Here is a 17,917-nt window from a genome sequence, read left to right as displayed (position 1 = left end):
TGGAGTTTGCATGTTCTCCCTGGTGCTCCGCTTTCCCCCACAGTCCAAAAACATGCGGTACACATGAATTGGGTTGGCTAAATAATCCATAGTGTATGGAAGGGCATTCGCTGCGTAAAACATATGCTGGATAAGTTGGCAGTTCATTCTGCTGTGGCGACCCCAGATTGACTATGGGACTAAGCTGAAAAGAAAATGAATGAATTATTTTGTGATTTGATACATATAATGTTTAACCTATATTTAAGAATTCAATAGTTTAATTTTATTGTCTATTAGTTCAGATTTGTAGGGATTTTCTGTAGTATCGCATCAAGTAAACCAGTCGTTCTGCCGTTAGCTTGAACTGTTAGCATAAAGCTGTACAGGCCAGGTGCGTCACGTCACGTAATGATCGACAGGGCACTGAGCCAGTGACTGTGCACAAAGAGCAATAAAACAACAACGCATCCAACGGATGAATAAACGTCACCATATTTCAAAACAGCTTGCACCCATTGGCTAAATCAGATAAACTAGAAAGTGAGCTACTGGCTAAAAGTGATTCATATACAGAATGTGAAAACACTTGGCTGCTTTGTTTAGATTTTAGTAACTATCCCTTTGACTTTTTATTCAGTTTGTGGTCTTATTTTATTTGTAATGCTGTAAGCTTTAACATCATCTTGCTTTTTACTGCAAAGGCGCCATTTCCGTGCAAACGTAACTAGGGCTGTACATTTAATTGAAAATACAATTTTAGCTTCTAACGACTATGAAAAAATATTAATCAAGATAAAACGATTATTGCATTATATACCACCCCTTTCCAGTTGTACACACTTGTTGCTCTGCAAAGTTCAGTTTCACGTGAAAATAGCTATGTATAGCTAAATAGCTATGAAAGTAGCTATGTTGTATGCATATGAACTTTATGCGCAAAACTGGATTATCGCAAAAAAGACGTTCGAATAAAGCAGCGTTTCCATCCAACGAATAAAATCGAACAAAATCATCACTTGCTAATTAACTGGCACCAAATATTAACAATAAAAACTGAATTTGCTGCAGTGGGAGAAGCTGTGTCAATCTTTTCTTCATCTAATAAATGGCTTGTGCAATAGAAGGCAATCCTGACACGATGCGAACGCACGGTGGCATTTGAAGGTCATAATTAATATAATAACACTAACATTTAAACAGTAAGGCATTTTAGAATGGCCAAAACAACAGTTTAGTTGGTTTACAGTGTGCTCAGCCTGCTGGTTTGTCCATTTCCCATCATCACATAATCTCTTATCACAGAATCACATGACCTTTTTAATGTGCAAACTTAAATTAGTGCCGCTAAAGTGTTTCCATCGTAGTTTATGCGCATCTTTTCCTCTCGATTAAAGCATTTATCCTATTCAGTTATGCACATAAGTTTATTATGCGCATTTTCAAAATGTATGCGCATCATAACGTTTCCATCAGCCATTTTTTTTATGCGCATAAGCAAAATGCGCATAAAAATAGGTGGATGGAAACATAGCTAATGACTAAAAGCATGCACTGTAATGTAACTTTTGCTGCACAGGATGCGCATCATTTATTAATGTATATTCAAATCCATCATGTTTTTAAAAACCCAAATAGGACCACATGCTGCTCTGTGTGTGCGCTCAGCCTTAGAGACGAGCAGAGCACACAGATGTAAATTTTAATGAAAGCACTTTAATGGTCACATATGTGTCAAAACGCGGGGTTTACTGATTATTCATATTAACCCTTATTTGTGTTATAAACAATCAAGTTGAAAATCAAAAGACATGTGAAAGAGAAACTATAAATCAGAACCACGCTGCTCTTAAAGTGACAGCACACAATAATCTTGCTGCCAACTGTTTTTATCATTAATCAAACAACAAAAGAAGAAAATCACTTATTGCTCTTGACTGAAGGACTGCTGTAGCTGAAGTTTTTTTTTTTTTATTCTTACAGTGAAGATGCTTAAAGCACAGTTTGTTTTAGATTTTCATTCTTTTGTATTTATTTACCTTTCCTTATTTACTGGAAGGAAAATAACTGTATATACAGTTAAAGTCAGAATTATCAGCCCTCCTGAATTATTAGCGACCCTTTCCCCCAATTTCTGTTTAATGGAAAGAAGATTTTTTTTTCCGACACATTTCTAAACATACTAGTTTTAATAACTCATTTCTAATAATTGATTTATTCTATCTTTGCCATGATGACAGCACATAATATTTCACTAGATATTCTTCTAAATACAAGCATTCACATTAAAGCTTAATTAGGCGTCATTGTATAACAGTAGTTTCTTCTGCAGACAATCAAAAATATATATATTGCTTAAGAGGGCTAATAATATAAACCTTAAAATAGGTTTTAAGACCTACTTTTATTCTAGCCAAAATAAAACAAAGAAGCTTTTCTACAGATGAAAAAAATACATATATTATAGGAAATTCTGTGAAAAATTCCTTGCTCTGTTAAACATAATTTGGGAAATATATATATATATATATATATATATATATATATATATATATATATATATATATATATATATATATATATATATATATAATTTTAAATTCACAGGAGGGCGAATAATTTTCACTTCATCTGCTAATCGTTTTTACAATTTACATTTATGATTACAATTATGACCAAAATAACCATGATTTAGATTCTTGCCATAATTGAGCAGCCCTAAACGTAACTCAGTAAACAATGTAAACAACAGGTCTCGGGCAGATTCAGTGACATAAACGAACAAACAACCATCCATAATGCAATGCTATTGTCTCGTTGGACTAAATGTGTTCTATGCGATGGTGTTCTGAGGAGTCTTGCCTTTCAAAATAAACCTTGATATACAGCAATGAATGAGTATGTACTCCGTATCTAAGTGTGTTCTGTAGAAATTATACAAATTCAGCAAATACCTTCTGCACAAGCTTAACATTGAAAAACAACTGGCTACAATGACTGCTTGAGGGTTAAAAAGCACCACCCCAGTGCATCCGCATCCTGATGCTGGCTAATAAATCTTAATTACTTTTCCGAAAAAGTAATTATAAAAGTAATTTAAATAAAATGTTAATTATGTAATTAGTCATTTTTCTGAAGCAACTTACCTAGCACTGACTGTATTGTATAGCACTTACAAGAACTAAGTCATCTTTTTAAAATGGAATGGGATTTGTCTGGCTGTTAAGATAATTCATAAAGCTATTTATCTGTACCATTATCACTGTAGTTCTGTCTATTGTTCTCAAATTACTATTATCACCCTTGGTGATGAGCAGAACTTTTTTGCTAACAGATTAATCATTTTCATCATTTTGGACACCCTTGTTTGTCATTGACCCTTGTAATACATGTTCACTTTTAAATGTAATACAATCCGTCATTTAGTTCAAACGGTTGCCTTATTGTAGGGTGCAATACCCATAGCAATGTAGAACCCCAAGGCAAAGAACAAAGAGAGAATAGATCAGTCGACTTCAAAGCGAGTGACTTCCTCCGTTTTGAGGTCAGAAGATGGTTCATCATCCTTTGTAGTGGAACGCAATTGGAGGTAGGTCAATATGCAGCAAGACCGCGCTGCTCGCCGGATGCTACAGAGCTTCACATCACGACTGTGATTACATGCCTACTCAAACGCCTCCTCCTTCAGCTTGGAGGAGAGCGAGCGATGGAATCCAGGTGTTCACACCACCTGTGCGGTTTTTGCGAGCACCTGCGGCATTGAAGATACTCAGCGTTCTTCTGTACCCATTTCATTTTCTCCGGCATCGCTGGCACGGCAGTAAAGTCAGTTGGGAGCCTTAAGAAAAAAAAAGTTTGCAATTTGTTTCTGCCCAGCAGGCGTGGTAAATACAGCCCCCCCTCAGGGATGTCACACAGATGATTTTCCACACCACATTGTATGGGTCCCATGGGCTGCCATATCACCCTTTTCACAGAATGCCCACAGCTCTGCGATAAGGCCGCTCCTGATGGGACTAATGCATAGCCGACAAGCCGCCCCTGCACTGCAGGTGATGAGAAATCAAATTTGAACAGCAGACTGCACTCATAATAGCTACAATCAGACAAACAGGTGACTACGGCTGTGAAAAAGACGGGTCTTTCACTGCAATCTTCATGCTAGCTTCTGTTTGCACATGGTGATGAAAACGGATAATTATGCCTTTCGGTTACTAAAACGCACCTGCTTTTGCTTCCATTTATAAAGGTGCTTAACGATATGCTGTTGCTGTGAAAGTTTTTTTTTTCTCCTTTTTCACAGGGCTTCTCATTTAAAACAGGAAACATCGCAAACATTGCTTATCCAACAAGCCAGAAATTCCACAAGGAGTTGAATTTCGTTTCGCTTTGGGACGTATCAGGACACACAATCACAGCTCTGCAGCTCTCCCTGTCCAGGTGAGAGTTTATCCATGTAAACAGTTTTTGATAAATGGCCTCGATTTCGCGACCGAGCGACAAGCCGGTGGAAAGTGACCATGTCATCTCCTTCAATTAAAGTTGTTCCTTGGGTTCTGTGGACTTTATCTAAGGTTCAGTCTGAGCTTGTACATGCTGTCAGGATAAATTAGAGCCACTGACCAGAGAAGCATGTGGCAGCACTTAGGACACTTTTCAAGCTGGCTGCAACCAGGCCGCAAGGGATTTAACCTGCAAATCAGTGGGCAGAGATCAGATCAGACTGAAACAAAGGCACAGAGAGGCACAGATTTTTTGCTCCATAGGGGATCCTTCATAAATACATCATTCCTTGTTATTTGATGCAATTGAAAGCTGGAGAATATTAAAAGAGCTCAAGGAGCTGTAGTTATGCTTTTAAAAGTTTTATTTGGAATTGCACACTTAATAATGTGAAGTGTATGATACATTTATAAACCATAAATCCATTGCAGGTTCAGATTTGCATAAATTGGTTTAGGCAACATAGTTTATTATCATCACCAGATTTATTAGTTTAGCAAATGCTTGATTTTCTTTTGTAAAATTGACTTTGAGGGATATAATATTATACTACTACATCTCATATTTTATGTGTGATATTAACTAAATAGCTTCATGGTAATGATAATATGACATAAAATTGTGTGTATATATATATATATATATATATATATATATATATATATATATATATATATATATATATATATATATATATATATATATATATATATATGGTCACCGGCCACTATATTAGGTACACCTTCAGAACTGCTTTAATCCTCCATGGTACTGGACAATTCCTCAGAGAATCAGGTCCATATTGACATAATAGCATCATGCAAGTGCTGCAGATTTGTCAACCACAAATCTCCCGTTCCACCACATCCCAAGGGTGCTCTATTGGATTGACCTCTGGTGACCGTGGAGGCCATTTGAGTACAGTGAATTCATTGTCATGTTCAAGTAACCAGTGTAAGATGATTCATGGTTTATGACATGGCATGTTGTCCTGCTGAAAGTAGCCATCAAAACATGGATACACTGTGGTCATAAAGGGATGGACATGGTCAGCAACAATACTCAGGTAGGCTGTGGCAATGACATTATGCTCAATTGGTACTAATGGGACCAAAGGGTGCCAGGAAAATATCTCACACACTATTACACCACCACCAGCAGCCTGAACCATTGATGCTTTCATGCATTTATGTTTTTAACTCCAAATTCTGACCCTAACTTCCCAATGTTGCAGCACAAATCGAGACTCAACAGACCAGGCAACGTTTTTTTATTCTAGAATCTTCTATTCAATTTTCATGCGAACTGTAGCCTTAGTTTCCTGTTCTTAGCTGACAGGAGTGGCACCCGGTGTGATCCTCTGTTGCTGTGGCCAACCTGCCTCAAGGTTCGGCATGTTGTGCAATCAGAGATGCACTTCTGCATACTTCAGTTGTAACAAGTGGTTTTTTGAGTTACTGTTGTCTTTCTATGAGCTGCAATCAATCTGGCCATTCCCTCTGACATCAATAAGGTATTTGCGCCCACAGAAATGATGCTCACTGGCACAGAGTAAACCCTAGAGATGGTTGTGAGTGAAAATCCCAGTAGATCAGCAGTTTCTGAAATACTCAGTCCAGCCTGTCTGGCACCAATATAAATATATATATATATATATATATATATATATATATATATATATATATATATATATATATATATATATATATATATATAGCAGGTCTTAAATGGAATTAGAGCATATTAGATGAAGTAAAGTCATTATCCTAAGCTTAGTTATTGACATAAAACATTTTAATATGAATATTTTAATATAATATAATTTTGAGACTGACTGTATTTTTATAGACACAGCCAACACACTGAACAGCTGAGGGAGGGAAAGGTCAAAACTTCCTGATCAAGATAAGAAGAGTGTTTTTCATCAAATAGTTGGGTTACGGGTGTCCTGATGATAATGTGCAAGAATCTGTACTATTCACAGCTGCCACGCACACAACTCCTGTGTGATTAGTGCATTTAAAATGCCAATATTCTCTCAGGAAATGGAGACCAAGACAAAGTGGTTCAGCTAGCAGGTCAACAGACAACACGGTGGGAAGAAATGAGGTTCAAACCATTAAATGAATCATTCATGCTGTCTGACTGATGTATTTAGAAGTGGAGTTCTCAGTGAAAGTACCCCCCACCCTCTCCGACCAGGTTCGTTTGCTTGTAGAGGGAAAAAAATATGTAGATCAAGTAACTGTCTGAATCCTCAATGTGCAAATGTCAGTATTCACCCCCTGTTGGCAGTTGAAATGCATGTTCACAAAACACTTTTGATTGTACTCATTGCACGAGAAATATGTTCTTCTTTTGAAAATAGACATCAATAGAATAAAACTGATGCATTGAGTAATTATTGTTGGTGTTGTGAGTCACAAAGCAGGGGTGCTGATGCCAGTATAAATACCGTAAAATGAACCACTAGTTGCTAGGTAACCAACCATACCATAATTAGACAAAACAGAGCAACATATCAATTGACATTTGGGGTTGTCACATTATGCTTAAAAAGGGTCTAATATATGTTTACAAATGGCACTGCTATATATATATATATATATATATATATATATATATATATATATATATATATATATATATATATATATATATATATATACATACACTCACAGGCCACTTTTTAAGTACACCAACTTGTCATAGAAGCAAATTTCTAATCAGCCAATCACATGGGAGCAACTCAATGAATTTAGGCAAGTAGACACGGTCAAGTCGATCTGCTTTAGTTCAAATCAAGCGTCAGAATGGGAAGAAAGGTGATTTAAGTTACTTTGCATGTGGCATATTTGGTGGTGCCAGACGGGCTGGCCTAAGTATTTCAGAAACTGCTGATCTAAAGAGATTTTTAAGCACAACCAGCTCTTGGGTTTGCAGAGAATGGTCTGAAAAAGAGAAAATATCCAGCGAGTGGCAGTTCTTTGGGCACAAATGCCTGTTTGATGCCAAAGGTCAGAGGAGAATGAACAGACTAGTTTAAGCTGATAGAAAGGCAACCGTAACTAATAACCAATCACCGGCCACTTTATTAGGTCCACCTGCCCATTGCTTGTTAGTGCAAATTTCTAATCGGCCAATCACATGGCAGCAATTCAATGTATTTAGGCGTGTAGACATGATCAAGATGATCTGCTACTATTCAAACCGAACATCAGAATGGGGAAGAAAGGTGATTTAAGTGACTTTGAACGTGACATGGTTGTTGGTGCCAGATAGGCTGGTCTGAGCATTTCAGAAACTGCTGATCTCTTGGGATTTGCACACGCAATCATCTCTAGGGTTTACAGAGAATGCTTTGAAAAAGAGAAAATATCAAGTGAGCGGCGCAAATGACTAGTTGATGCCAGAGGTCAGACGAGAATGGCCAGACTGGTTCCAGCTGATAGAAAGGCAACAGTATCTCAAATAACCACTTGTTAAAACTGAGGTATGCAGAAGAGCATCTCTGAACGTTGAATCTTGAGGCGGATGGGCTGCTGTAGCAGAAGACCACACCAGGTGCCACTCCTGTAAGCTAAGAACACCAAACTGAGGCTACAAATTGCACAGCCTCACCAAAATTGTACAATAGAAGATTAGAAAAAAAAGTGTCCTAGTCTGATGAGTCCTGATTTCTTGTCTCGATTTCATTTGAGGCTTAGTATCTTGTTGAATCTAAGCCATGAAGGATTAACGTAGTTCTGAAGACAAAAGAGGGTCCAACTCAGCACTAGTAAGGTGTACCCAATAAAGTGGCCGGTGATATATATATATATATATATATATATATATATATATATATATATATATATATATATATATATATATATATATATATATATATATATATATGTATATGTATATATGTATATATATATATATGTATATATATATATATATATATATGTATATATATATATATATATATATATATATATATATATATATATATATATATATATATACATACATACTAAGGCATACAAGTCTTGATGGCTAGGGTATATAAAGTAAGGCATTTGTTAAAAATAACACTTCTAACCATCCAGGCTGCATAAGTACAGTGGCAGTTTTCTACAAATGTGTTAGACTGATAATTCTCACCTCACATGTAACATGTATAGTGCATAGAAGGCTAGCCAGTAAGTGCTGTGGTCAGTCTTACACTCTTAATCTAAAGAGGTGCATTACTGTAGCAACAGATGGTTTGATCTGCGCCTAAACCTCATTCACCTGATCTCAAGAGGCACACTAGAGTTTACTGCAGTCTTTAGCATCCTTATTAACAGGTCTGCATCCCATTCTGAAGACACTGGTTCAAATCCAACTTAGATCATTACAAGAACTGGAACATGGTTGTGCAACCCTGAGGGGAGAAAGGCTTAGGCAAGTGAGTGTAATGGAGGCTAGCTAGTTCGAGCTGTACAAGTAAACCTCACTCCCTTGGCCTCGGGAGACACACTAGTGACTGACATCAGAAGCCTTTAGAGTGGCCTTTTTTCTGTGGCTCTTAGTGCCCTTGTTAAAGGTTATGAATTCTGTGTCAAGGACGCTTGTTTGAAACACGCAAGACCCGGATGGGAAGTGGAGTGAGTGCAGACTAGCTAGTAAGAGCTGAACATAAATCTTACTCCTCGTATCTGAAGATACTCATATACAACAGATTCTTAGAGTAATGTAAAACATTTATTTTTTTTTAATGTTAGCATCAGTATGTTCATCTAGCAGAAAGTGTGTTCCAAAGCAGTCACAAAATGTGCATTCACAAGATATAAACATTTGAATCTTTAGATTTGTCACTCTTCTGACCAGTCAAATGCGTTCTGGTATTTGGTACATCCTTCTTCAAGAAAATAATAATAATAATAATAATATTGATAATAATAATAATAATAAACATTAGTTAAATTGTTGATCTGAACTCCTTATTTGACTCTTTGACATGTGTGCAGCTTCTCTCTACAGCAAGCCCTGTGCACACACACACACATACAAAGGCCCGATCCCAATTCTACTCCTTATCCCTTCCCCTTACCTTACCTTCCCTTCCCTTCCCTTCCCCTTTCAGGAGTTTGGTCCTGAAAAATCTCAGTTTCCAGGGGTACCTAGCCCTTCCCCTTAGCCCTACACCTTCGAGCTAAAGAGAATTAGAACACCCATACCCCTTCACGTGAGCGCACAAAACAAGGGGAAGGTGTGTCCCAATTCTCTTTAGCTTGAAGCCGTAGGGCTAAGGGAAAGGCTAGATAGTCTGTTTACAGGGGTATCTAGCCCTTCTATCTAGCTTAAAGGCATAGGGCTAAGGGAAAGGCTAGATAAGCCTTGAAACCAAAGTTTTTCAGAACCACACTCAAAGTCAAGGGGTACAACAAATTTTAAGAATATCTTCCCTTTCCCCTTAACTTATCTTACCTTACCATACCTTCCCCTTTCAGGAGTGTGGTCCTAAAAAAAAAAATCTCTGTTTTCAGGGGTATCTAGCCCTTCCCCTTAGTTCTACGCCTTCGAGCTAAAGAGAATTTGGACACCCCTACCCCTTTATGTGAACACACAAAACGAGGGGTAGAGGTGTCCTAATTTTCTTAAGCTTGAAGGCATAGGGCTAAGGGAAAGGTTAGATAACTCTTAAAACTGATATTTTTCAGGACCACACTTGAAACCAAGAGGTACAAAATTAAACGTCAGGTGTCAGGAGATGCATGAATTACTTTTTTTTTTTTTGTCATTTTTACAAAGTTTTACAACAAACAAGCATATGTTTTAACACATTCATAATGGCATTTATGTTTCACCATTGTGCTAAAAAAATAATAAAATAAAAAAAAACACTAAAACAAAAACACCAAATTTCGCTTTCTGTAATCCCTAATAATAACCCCTGTATAGCTGTCCCTCAACATACATTACTCAATATCACATCTGACACTCAATGACATTTGAGTACCCTGTTAGAAAAGTCTAATGGCTGGGAGTTAGCTTTTTACATTGTTTGGTATGATGTTAATGTTATCATGTGTTTAAATAGATGAATATGGCCACGATGTAAATAAAATAAATAAATAAATTGGAATTGGGCCAAACTCAGCATACAGGACACAAGCAGATTGAAAATGAAATCTTGTACATAGTGTATTTTTATTTGGTAAAAAAAAGTATTAAATAAGGATATAAACCATCTAAATATGATTTTCTTGGGACAAATGAAGTCTGCTTTCATGTTAATGTCAAGTGAATTACCATGCAGGTACAGTCTGCTTCAGCCTAGAATGAATCATGTCTAAAAATCGTATCCAACCCATTTGTATTACATAGAAACGCAGAAACTGCAAGTCAGACTTGCAAGTCAGTATTGCTCTTATAGACTGTGGCTGTCATGAGCCTGATTAGCCTGAGAAAAGGCTATTGGCTATTGGAAAAGGGTGCTACTTAATTTCCTCGTCTTCCTTTTTCAGTTGAGATTACGTCAAACATCGAACCAAAACTGACATTTCAAAGCACTTTACAAGACCTTTATGGACGTGGACTTTAGTGTCCTGGAAAGCATCTCTATTTTCCCATGCTGAATACTTTCCTAGCTTCCCAGAGTATTTACTTTTGACTGGAATACATCACATTCATTTGAACTGTCACTAAAATAATGTTGATGAGTTAAAAATAGAATTGGTATTGATTGGTAACCTTTGTAAACATATAATGGACCATGCAGTTACATTATTAAAACATCCTAAGGCACAGAAGAAACTTCTCACTTCAGAAGTTGTCCGCGCACTATGTAAAAATGTGTTGGCGTACTTGAGTATGTTAGACTAATAGAGAGAAGAAGCAGGAAATGTAGGTTTAGTTGTGTGAGGGTTGGTCCTCTAGTGTCCGTTTAGCCGTGAGACTCTCATCTGACTGCTCTCCTCGAACAAGACAGGGAAAGAAAAAGGGAGAGGAGGCGATATTGATTTATAGCCTCCCACAATGCATATCTCTCATTCATCACTGTGTCCATGTGCACTGAGCCATCGCACAATAGCTGGAAGTCCACACATAACCACAACATATACAAGTCTGCAAGGTCTAACACACACAAGTCCATCGAATGCACTAAATAGTATGTAGACAGTTAGGGCCAGATTTACTAAACGGGGCAATTGACACCACATTCACGTATATGTACCAATGGGAAAAGAAAGTTCTTTGGGTGATCTACTGACAATGCACAAATTAAAGAACACAGACACAGCAGCTCATTTCCATAATTACCAACACAATCTACCAAGAGCAGCACAAATTAAAATATTGCAGCTCGGTAATCGATATATTCAGATAACATCGTCTTCTGGCGTGCCAATTAAATAAACACGAGGTAGGGACGGCGATGTTAAATAATGTACTAGAAAATAACTTTTGGAGGCAGCGTGCAACATAATAAACAATCTCTCCACTCAGAGAAAGAGCTGTCCCTTTCAAACAATAAAAAAGACATTCTTGCAAAGGCTGCTACTTGTAAGATCTGCCCAGAGTCATTACCCAGGCCATGGCTCATAGACTACATTCACTCAAGAGGCCTCTTGTCATTATCGGCCACTAATTTTATTTGCTTGTTAATTTATTTCCATTAGCGTTGTTGTATCGTTCATAATCACATGCTAATGACTGAGGTATTAAGTCTTGTTAGCAGAACTGATGACGGCCAGTCTGTTGGGGGTCATTGTGCACATTTGTGTCACATACATTCATTGTTTTACTTTTTAGTCTGTAAGCCCTTGCAATTACACTCACCGGCCACTTTATTAGGTACACCTGTCCAATTGCTTGTTAATGCGAATTTCTAATCAACCAATCACATGGCAGCAATTCAATGTATTTTTGCATGTAGACATGATTAAGACGATCTGCTGCTGTTTAAACCAATCATCAGAATGGGGAAGAAAGGTGATTTAAGTGACTTTGAACGTAACATGGTTGTTGGTGCTAGACTGGCTGGTCTGAGCATTTCAGAAACTGCTGATTTCTTGGGATTTGCACGCGCAATCATCTCTAGGGTTTACAGAGAATGGTTCGAAAAAGAGAAAATATCCAGTGAGTGGCGCAAATGACTAGTTGATGCCAGAGGTCAGACGAGAATGGCCAGACTGGTTCCAGCTGATAGAAAGACAACAGTATCTCAAATAACCACTCGTTACAACTGAGGTATGCAGAAGAGCATCTCTGAACGTTGAATCTTGAGGCGGATGGGCTGCTTTAGCAGAAGACCACACCAGGTGCTACTCCTGTCAGCTAAGAACAGGAAACTGAGGCTACAATTCACACAGGCTCACCAAAATTGGACAATAGAAGATTGGAAAAATGTTGCCTGGTCTGATGAGTTTCGATTTCTGCTGCAACATTCCAATGGTAAGGTAATTTGGCAGGTTGTGGTGTAAGGGTGTGGGGGATCATTTTTTGGCACACTTTGGGCCCATTAGTACCCTTTGAGCATTCTGTCAACGCCACAGCCTACCTGAGTATTGTTGCTGACCATGCCCATCCTATTATAACCATAGTGTATCAATCTTCTGATTGCTACTTCCAGCAGGATAACGCGCCAAGCGCGAATAATCCTAAACTGGTTTCTTGAATATGACAATGAGTTCACTGTTCTCAAATGGCCTCCACAGTCACCAGAACTCAAACCAATAGAGCACATTTGGGATGTGGTGGAAAAGGGAATATTGTCGAATCTATGCCAGTATTAAGTATTAAGCCAGTTCTGAAGGCAAAAGAGGGTCTAGCTTGGTACTAGTAAGGTGTACCTTATAAAGTGGCCAGTGAGTGTAAGTCTCATGTCTTGTGGAACAAGACGTTTTTTTTTTGTTTGTTTTTTTTGCTTAAGGTGATGAGATGATTGATCGTGTCATGGTTAATGACTGTCACACTGACTAGCACCTAGCCTCCCTGTCAAAAATGGTTTTTAATAATTCAATGGTAGTATTTTATCTACACCAAGTTCACAGCAGCATTTTTCCGAAGGGATTTTTCATTCTGTCAAATTTTAATGACCTCCTTCAAAGGGCTGTATGGCTTTATTGCAGTTTTACTGCAGCCGAGATTTTAGGAAACAATTTGTGTCTTGTTGATGCACTATAATGCTGATTTCCAGGGCTGGCTGGTGCTGATGTGGATGCTGATGAATGCACATACAAAAGTGAGAACTAAAGGAGGTGGAGCGGGGTGAAATGTGAGAAGGCACAGCAGGTACACGGGAAACTTGAAAATTGACAGGTTCTTTTTAAACAAAAAGTGGTGTCAGAGATAGCAGGTGTTAGGCCTGGTGCCTTTGTATTTTGACATTTTTAAAGGTAGTGTCTAAACAGATGGCAGCTTTGACTTGGATGCAACATGCAGCTGTAACTGTAGAAACTTTGAAAGAGTTTCTTGATATCTAAAATATTTCTCTCAAAGAAACTTATATATTTAAAAGTCATTGCTGCAATGTGGGTCTTGATCTGTTGTGTCAATGCCAAATCAAAATATATAGTCTGACTGCAGGACTGCTGCAGAGGAGTTTTTTTCTTTCTTTCTTTCTTTCTTTCTTTCTTTCTTTCTTTCTTTCTTTCTTTCTTTCTTTCTTTCTTTCTTTCTTTCTTTCTTTCTTTCTTTCTTTCTTTCTTTCTTTCTTTCTTTCTTTCTTTCTTTCTTTCTTTCTTTCTTTCTTTCTTTCTTTCTTTCTTTCTTTCTTTCTTTCTTTCTTTCTTTCTTTCTTTCTTTCTGACCCCTTGTATGTTCTCATGAGGCATGTTCCAAGAATTCTGGTATATAGGTTTTGGTTTGAAGCAACATTTAAATAAAAATTCTGGTTAATCAATCAATCAATTGTTTGTTCGTTCGTTCATTCATTCATTCATTCATTCATTCATTCATTCATTCATTCATTCATTCATTCATTCATTCATTCATTTATTCATTCATTCATTTTCCTTCGTCGTAGTCTTTTATTCATCAGGGGTCACCACAGCAGAATAAACCACTGACTACTCCGGCATATGTATTACACAGTGGATGCCCTTCCAGCCACAACCGAGTACTGGAAAGCACCCATACACTCTCACATTTGCACACACGCACATACTGCGTCTAATTTAATGTTATTTAATTCACTTGTACCGCATGTCTTTGTACTGTGGAGGAAATTGAAGCACCCAGAGGAAACCCAAATACATGGAAAACATGCAAACTACACACAGAAATTTTAACTGGTCTGGCCAGGACTCAATCTAGTGACCTTCTTGCTGTGAGGCCACAGTGCTAACCACTGAGCCACCGTGGTGCAAATCTTCAAGATTCATTAATGCACAGTCAGTCTTTAAGGTCAAGGTCAGGAACAAGAATACATTTTGATTTCAACATATTTTGCATGGCAATAAAATAGTTTAGAAAGTGTGCTAAAAATTAAATGAATATAAAAATTAGAAAGAAAGAAGAGAACATTAAATAGTGAATAGTGTCTTTAATTAGGGTATTTGTTGTTACCTAGGCACATTTTTTACAATTTCTCACTTGAAATTGGAAATAAATGCAGATACACTGCAAGCATTCTTATAAAATGTACTCAAAAAATATTTGTTAACTTAAAATCCCTCAAGAGATTGTTAGGCTGCATTAATTAGGGAAACCAGGACCCGGAACAATTCCAAAAATGACACTGTAAGAAGAATGGCATCTACAACACTAATGTTAATTTGTCTACTCTCCGTTGTCCTAAGGTTCTTGTACCCACTTGGACCTGGTTTGTTTCCAGCCAAGGTGGTTGACCTGCACAGAAGACGAACTCAGCAGAGCTCCACAGGGTCAAAGAGGACATCAATGAGTCAAGCTCCCTTGAGATCATCTCGGCCACCTTGAACGCTCACCTTAGAGCTGCACCTTTACCATGATGGACGCTAAAGACATCATCCACGGCTTTCCAGACTGCAGCTATGCCTCTTCCATTTGGCCAGAGGTGAACTTATCCCTTCGACTGAGCCTGGGTTGTCCAAAGTTTTTTTTAGGTGTTTTGGTTTCTTCCCATTGTCCATATCTGGCCTGCTTTGTTGTGATCAGACAAATAGTTTTCAAATCAAACTAAAAGGTTAGTGTGACTTCACCAAGTAGGAAATGAGATAGTAACATCTTTGTTGATCCTGGACCAACAATTAGGTGTGGATTACATGTTTGAACACAGATGATGTTCCAGGCACAACATATATCTTAATCCAAAATTGCCTCCTACTTGGCAAATCACACCCACCCTAACTAGAACTAGTTAGTGTGATTTCACCAAGTAGGTCATGTTCTCGAAAGTATGCTGGTCGTGAAAAAAACATTCCAATTAGCCAGTCAGATTTAAATGATATGTTTACAGTTTATGTTAAGTTTGGGGTTACAGTATCCTACTTGGCAATATCACAACCACCAACTAGAACGATACCAGTGAAATGCTACCCTTCTGCTGCCTGACTGGTATATTGAATATATTTTCTTGTTTAACTTGTATCATTTGCCTGTTCATCCTTGAAAAAAAGTACCTTTAACACACTTTATTTATTTATTTATTTATTTGTTTATTTATTTATTTGTTTATTTATTTATTTATTTGTTTGTTTTGGTCCCTATACGTTGCCTGTACATGGCCTGCTTAGTTGTGATCAGTGAAGCTGTCATTTATTAGATCATTCTTCAACAGCACCCTTAATATCAAACCGAAACAAATAGTTTTTGAATCTAACTAGAAGGTTAGTGGGATTTCACCAAGTAGGACATGAGATCGTAACATCTATGTTGATCCTGGGTCAACAATTAGGTATGGGTTACATTTTTTAAACACAGATGATGTTCCTGGCTCAACATATATCTTAATCCAGAATTACCTCATTATTGGCAAATCACACCCACCCTAACTAGAACTAGTTAGTGTGATTTTACCAAGTAGGTCATGTTCTTGGGTCCAAAGTATGTTGGTCCTGAAGCAACATTCCAATTAGCCAGTCAGATTTAAAGGATATGCTTACAGTTTATGATAAAATTGGGGTTACATTATCCTACTTGGCAAAATCACACCCAACAACTAGAACAATACCAGTGAAATACTACTCTACTGCTGCCTGACTGGTATATTAAATACATTTTCTTGTTTAACTTGGATCATTTGCCTGTTCATCCTTGTAAAGTACCTTTAAAACACTTTATTTATTTATTTGTTTGTTTGTTTGTTTGTTTTGGTCCCTTACCATTGCCTGTACGTGGCCTGCTTAGTTGTGATCAGTGAAGCTGCCATTTAGTAGATCATTCTTCAACAGCACCCTTAATATCAAACCGAAACAAATAGTTTTTGAATCTAACAAGAAGGTTAGTGTGATTTCACCAAGTAGGACACGAGATAGTAACATCTATGTTGATCCTGGAACAACAATTAGGTATGGGTTACAATTGACATCCCAGGATCAACATTAATGCTGATCCAGGATTCCATCCTACAGTACTTGGCAAAATCACACCCACCCTAACTAGAACTAGTTAGTGTGATTTCACCAATTATGATATGTACCTGGATCCAAATATATGTTGGTCCTGAAAAAACATTCCAATTAGCCAATCAGATTTAAAGGATACGTTTACATTTTGTGTTACGTCAGGGGTTACAGGTAATTTGCTTCTACATAATCGTTATCCAACTATTAATCCACCTTGTTGGGATTAATGCACAGTTAAGGTTAGAGTTAGGAATTAATTAGGTATAGAATATATATTGAACAAGAATGAATTCAAGGATGAAGGAAGATGTTAATCCAGAATTGCATCCTACTTGGCAAAATCACACCCCACAACTAGAATTGTACCAGTGAAATACTACTCTTCTACTGCCTGACTGATATATTGAATATATCCCCTTGTCTGACTTTTATTATCTGCCTGTTCATCCTTGTAAAGTGGCTTTGACACAATCTACACCGTATACAATGCTGCAGACATAAAAGTGACTTGACATCTTTATAAGCATAACATTCAAATGTAATTTGTTTTAGGAGTGTAGAAAGAATATGTTGTTGCTGATATTGTTTTTATTTATAGGATGATAAGTTAATCGTCTAATGTAACTGTATACACTTCTCTGCAGTTGGATACATTCTTTGCATTGCATGTTGGCATTCGTATCAATTGATCTGATTTGTGTATCTTGCTTAATATTTGTTCTTCACATTTAATTTATTCTCTAGGAAGCAAAGTAATCTAGCAAGTATCAACAACCTTGGAGCTTTTTTTTTATACCTTTATGAGGAACATCCGTTTTTCTATTTCGAAAGTTAACAGAATTTTTAGTGTCAAAACACTACAGTTGCACTGTATTCCCAGCTAGACAGCTTATTACAGGCTGGCGTGAGTTTAG

General features: G+C 37.3%; 1 protein-coding gene across 1 annotated transcript in view; it reads left to right on the top strand.

The window, feature by feature from the left end:
- LOC141378774 (uncharacterized) overlaps positions 1-16,673 on the top strand; it is a 110,413-nt gene extending 93,740 nt beyond the window's left edge. The window contains exons 2-3 of the mRNA XM_087293397.1: positions 4,283-4,419; positions 15,258-16,673. Coding sequence (XP_087149523.1) covers positions 4,283-4,419; positions 15,258-15,396 — 276 coding nt within the window. The 3' untranslated portion in view covers positions 15,397-16,673. The remainder of the gene's footprint in view (positions 1-4,282; positions 4,420-15,257) is intronic.
- The last annotated feature ends 1,244 nt before the right edge of the window (positions 16,674-17,917 follow it).

The sequence above is a fragment of the Danio rerio genome, chromosome 18, assembly GCF_052040795.2.
Source record: "Danio rerio strain M-AB ecotype USA chromosome 18, GRCz13ab, whole genome shotgun sequence".
In the NCBI taxonomy this organism is placed as follows: Eukaryota; Metazoa; Chordata; class Actinopteri; order Cypriniformes; family Danionidae; genus Danio; species Danio rerio.
The sequence above is the reverse complement of the archived record's forward strand: the minus strand, read 5'-3'. Positions and strand labels throughout refer to the sequence as shown.